The following is a 5,472-nucleotide window of genomic DNA, read 5'->3' as shown; positions in this document are numbered from 1 at the left end:
AGGTTGATACATAGGAAGGAAATAGTTAATTGCCTTACTAACGTCACTCCACTGAACAGAGCACTACAGATCAATGTTCAGTTGCTGAATTCTTTGGTGCTAGAGGTCTCAGTCAACTCTCAAGTAAATCGATGTTACATTCAATAATCAATACTAATTTATGCATGGATACACATCTCTTAATTCAGAGACACTCATCTAAAAGTAACTAAACGTCAATGCATGTATTATGCATATCACAGATATGGCTATACGTGCCAATGCCTTGAGCAGTGCTACAGTATAATAAGCAGAATAGCAAGCATTAGGGTTATTAAATAACTATCATAGAAATGACAAAAATATTTTTGAGTTTACAGGTGAAAACAGCCATCTATCTTAAGACATTAACAATTCCTCAGGAACTGTGGTGTGAGAAAATGGAAGTGCCTAGAATAACGGGGAGCCCTCCTTTTTGACTGCAGGCTTTTTACTGAGGTGAGAAAATTCCAGAGCGGACACCAAAAACATGCATTAACATACCACTGCAAAGCCAAGGTTAGCGAACCCGGACCTTACTCACTTATTACCCATATAACTACCCCTTTGGGAATATATATCTATAACGTTTGGCACACAGACCTCTAATAACGAGCAGGTAACAACTAGTCATTATGTGAGCTTCTAGCAGGAGATTTACACATCTCAGGTTCAGTGGCATTGGGCAGGTTCCTCTTGCTTGAAAATGGTTATTCCGTCAAGGGTATGGTGAGGTAAGCAATAAAGGTCTGTGATTTATTCCCGGCGGCCGATAATTACTGGTGTCTTGTCACCTGTCAAAGTGAATGGACTGGGAGAGTCCGAGGCTCTAGTCTCTCCATGCTCTCTCTACAACCGCAGCAGTAAATCTGATGTGCTCGTAAAGACATAAATCACATACAACTCTTGTGAGGAAGAGAGAGGCCTAGCTAGCTGCTCACTACTTGAAACTGCATGACTCCATGTTGCAAGTAGGGAGTTGGACATGTCAAACACTTTTGCATATTGTACAGTATTGTGGTATATCAACAGGGTAGCATGGTGTTGCTGTATGGTCAATATGGTTGCCTTGAATAGACAACTGGATCAGCTGTGGACTATAGAATCAGCCGAGCAATGGAAGTGCAGGACAAATAGGCTGGGAATTATTGACAGCTCAAATCAAAGTAATTTGATAAAAATTCTGCTTGCCACAGTCTGTATTCAGCTTTCTATATCTTAGTACATAGAGAAAACATGATTGAAGCTCTACATTGAATGAAATCAATGAAATTCAGATAAATTCAGACAATAAGTCTAGTGTATTGATGTCATAACAAAACTGTTCCGCAAAAGATGAATTTTGCCACACACCTCTGATTGATAGTTGTGATTGGTAAGAGCTGAAACCCTGGCCTTGTAATTGTTCTAACGGTTGGCCTCGCTCAGCTGTGATATGTACCAGAACATTAAGAGGGTAGGAAGGAAACAATGTTTCTCAACGACCTCCAGTTCACCATGAGGGCCTACCCTTTAGTTACCTGACCCAACACACACACTTGGCCAGGAGCCTTGGATAAAGGTCAGGCCAATCACCTTTCACTGTCCACCAAAGCAACCAACGCAAAGGTCAATCCTGTGTATGCAGGGATTTCCCCAACTCCAAGACATTTACTCTACACAGTTCAAAATACTTTTTCTGTGATGATGTGAAACTTTTAGAATGTGCTCTTTCAATCTGTTCAGTTGACATTAAATCTGTTCTGTTCATCTGACATCCAATCTGTTCTATTCAGTTGACATCCAATCTGTTCTGTTCAGTTGACATTCAACCTGTTCGTTCAGTTGACATCCAATCTGTTCTGTTCAGTTGACATCCAATTTGTTCTGTACAGTTGACATCCAATCTGTTCTGTTCAGTTGACACCCAATCTGTTCTGTACAGTTGACATCCAATCTGTTCTGTTCAGTTGACATCCAATCTGTTCTGTTCAGTTGACATCCAATTTGTTCTGTACAGTTGACATCCAATCTGTTCTGTACAGTTGACATCCAATCTGTTCTGTTCAGTTGACATCCAATCTGTTCTGTTCAGTTGACATCCAACCTGTTCTGTTCAGTTGACATCCAACCTGTTCGTTCAGTTGACATCCAACCTGTTCTGTTCAGTTGACATCCAACCTGTTCGTTCAGTTGACATCCAACCTGTTCTCTTCAGTTGTCATCCAATCTGTTCTCTTCAGTTGACATCCAACCTGTTCTCTTCAGTTGTCATCCAATCTGTTCTCTTCAGTTGACATCCAACCTGTTCTCTTCAGTTGTCATCCAATCTGTTCTCTTCAGTTGACATCCAATCTGTTCTGTTCAGTTGTCATCCAATCTGTTCTCTTCAGTTGACATCCAATCTGTTCTGTTCAGTTGACATCCAACCTGTTCTCTTCAGTTGTCATCCAATCTGTTCTCTTCAGTTGACATCCAACCTGTTCTCTTCAGTTGACATCCAACCTGTTCTCTTCAGTTGTCATCCAATCTGTTCTCTTCAGTTGTCATCCAACCTGTTCTCTTCAGTTGTCATCCAATCTGTTCTCTTCAGTTGACATCCAACCTGTTCTCTTCAGTTGTCATCCAATCTGTTCTCTTCAGTTGTCATCCAATCTGTTCTCTTCAGTTGACATCCAACCTGTTCTCTTCAGTTGTCATCCAATCTGTTATCTTCAGTTGACATCCAATCTGTTCTGTTCAGTTGACATCCAATCTGTTCTCTTCAGTTGATATCTGATTTAGATAATCCACCTCATTTGGAACACAATCATCTGTACCTTATTCAGAGCATGGTAATCTGTATAACCCAATTCCACTAAGACACGAAACACAATCTGAAACTTCCATCCAACCAGTTTGGACAAGACCTATCTTGATATCTCAAAAACCCCAAAAATGTAAAGCATTACCATGGAAAGGTTGAGTTGATGGCTCTAGCCCAGTCAGCAGAGCGAGCAGTGATTGCAGGTTCTAATTGTAAAATATTTTCCTTCATTTTTCCTTGGCTTTGAAGTCCAGGCCCGTGCTCTGCTCCTGTCCTCAGGTGCTGCCCAGGCCTGATTTATGAGGATAGGGTTCCACAGGAGTCCCCCTAAATTATATGGCCCTTAAACCTAAAGATAGAGAGAAGGAGAAAGAGAGAGAGAGAAATGGGGGAGGGAATCGAAGTGAATCGCCACTCTGTATACAGCTAATTACATGGACAAATCCCTCCTTCCCTCTCCCACATTGGTGAGACGAGGGGAAACAAACACAACACAGATTAGGCTGCTATTTGATAAACACACAATTTGTCATGGACGCCCTGTGACTAATTTTCATGTAACTCCCCCATTAAGATAAACATCAGAAAACCCCTCACTCTACCCCGTACCATTCTATACAACATGTGACTAGTAGGCCACAAAATAATAGGTATTTGAGCGGAAATAAATGTATTTGTGGATTTACATCGAAGCAAGAGTCATACATTGGAGCACCCTCTTTGAGTCAAAGTGATTCATCAATGGCCTAGATACGGTATATACCAAAAATAATCAATAGGTGGATGTCAAGAAAAAGTCAATTGTCATGCCAAAAATGAGGACTTTGCTTTTGCTTGTTATGTATTACAAGGCTGTGGATTTGCTGAAACACTTAGAGATCCTGTAAGGTATGAGAGGGAGTGTCTGTGGAGGAGGAGAAGGAGGAGGAGGAGGTGACAGCGCCATTTGCCTGGAGGGTGCCCATAAACCAGGTAGAGAGAGAGAGCACCATTCCTCATGGGTGACTGTACCATGTGACTGGAGGAGGTGGGCTGGCTTTAAAAAGCAGGCAGGGCCGTCCCGCGGAAACATAGGTAATCACAGGGCACCAGGAGAGGAGGAGGAGACAAGGGCTGTCAGGACACAGCACCCAACAACGTCCCGACTGACAGCTCTGTGAAAGACGCCGCAAAACACAGCACCCAACACCAACCTGACAGGCAGCCCCTCAGAACAAGATCGACAGCAAAGGAGGTCCTGGCACCGCAACGGCAACTTTGCGAACACTCCAGCAACTACTAAGTAGTCAGTGGCTACAGAGCAACTACAACAACAACCTTCACCATAGCTCCACGGCCAGCCAGTGATGATGATCTGCAGAAACCTGGCAGGGTCAGAGGAGTTCTCTGAGGAGGAGCTGGAGCTGTGCATGCTGGGTCAGGGGGAGGATAACGAAGGGAGCGACGGAAACCCCAAGGACAGTGAGGGCTCAGCCAGCAGCCCCCCCAGCGACGATCCTGAGGAGGGCCAGGCCAAGAAGCGCAGCCGCCCAGTCCGCTCCAAGGCCCGCCGTGTGGCTGCCAACGTCCGTGAGCGCAAACGCATCCTGGACTACAACCAGGCCTTCAATGCTCTACGTGTGGCTCTCAACCACGACCTTAGCGGCAAGAGGCTCTCCAAGATTTCCACCCTGCAGAGGGCCATCAACCGAATCTCAGCCCTGTCTGTCTTCCTCAGCTCCAACCCCCCCAGTAAGCCCTGCTCCCACCGGGAGTGCCACAGGCCGGCTGGGGGGCCATTGGCGGTGGGAATGGTGAGGACGTCACGGCTGGACCCGCCCAGGGTGACAGTCGCTCCTCGCCAGGAGCCCCAAAGCTACATCTCCTGGCACCAGGCATCACTCCCCCACCAGATAGAGCCCCAGCAGGGCACCCATCCTCACAGGCTGCCAACAGAGACACACCTCTACATGGACAGCATGGGCTCCTCGTGTCCACCCTCACCACACTACCCCTGCTACTCCACCGAGGGCCAGTTGTACCCCTTACACGGACACTGTGGGAAAGAGAACCCCTTGGAGCAGCTGCCCAGCTCTATCAGGTACACCCAGGTGGGCGAGGGGCTGGGGTACCAGACGGGGGTGTGGGCCTCCTGCGCTCAGGGCTACATGGATGCGTTTGTGGACCCGTCTCCAGCCTTGGGCCTCCCCTGGCAGGTGAGCTACCTCCAGGAGACAGCAAGCCCCCAGCACAACCTGTCCCTGCTCTGACACTTGGACCAGACACGTTAGAGCCTAGCTATGCACCACTATGACACCTGAAGCCTGGAGAATAGACCAGCCAACTGTCCAAATGATCTCAGGGAAAAATAAGAAAAAGTGAGCTTCATGTGCTCTCACTGTTGCAATGGATTCAGTATTACAGTGCTACTCTCTAAAGTAGAGCAGAGTCACTGATTTAAATGTGTTATCTAACAATGTAAATATGATTGTCATATCTTGAATGCAACGGCAATGTACATTTCAGCATGTTTTAAACACGACCATTCAAACCTTCTTTTTTATTTCAAATTATAAAGCCAATTAATGTTATTCTTATAGATGGAAAAGTTTCAAATGCTCAAAACACACACTTCACCTGTCCAAAGTGTTGAGTGTCTGGCAATGTAGCCGCAATCCTCTTTACAAACC

At 45.6% G+C, this 5,472-nt stretch overlaps 1 protein-coding gene across 1 annotated transcript; it reads left to right on the top strand.

Moving 5' to 3' along the window:
- Positions 1-4,149: 4,149 nt before the first annotated feature.
- Positions 4,150-5,052, top strand: bhlha9 (basic helix-loop-helix family, member a9). Its single transcript, XM_065022854.1, has one exon. It carries the CDS (start codon positions 4,150-4,152, stop codon positions 5,050-5,052), a length of 903 nt encoding a protein of 300 aa, XP_064878926.1.
- The last annotated feature ends 420 nt before the right edge of the window (positions 5,053-5,472 follow it).

This window comes from Oncorhynchus nerka, linkage group LG10, assembly GCF_034236695.1.
Source record: "Oncorhynchus nerka isolate Pitt River linkage group LG10, Oner_Uvic_2.0, whole genome shotgun sequence".
NCBI lineage: Eukaryota > Metazoa > Chordata > Actinopteri > Salmoniformes > Salmonidae > Oncorhynchus > Oncorhynchus nerka.
This window is presented reverse-complemented; position numbering and strand designations above follow the sequence as displayed.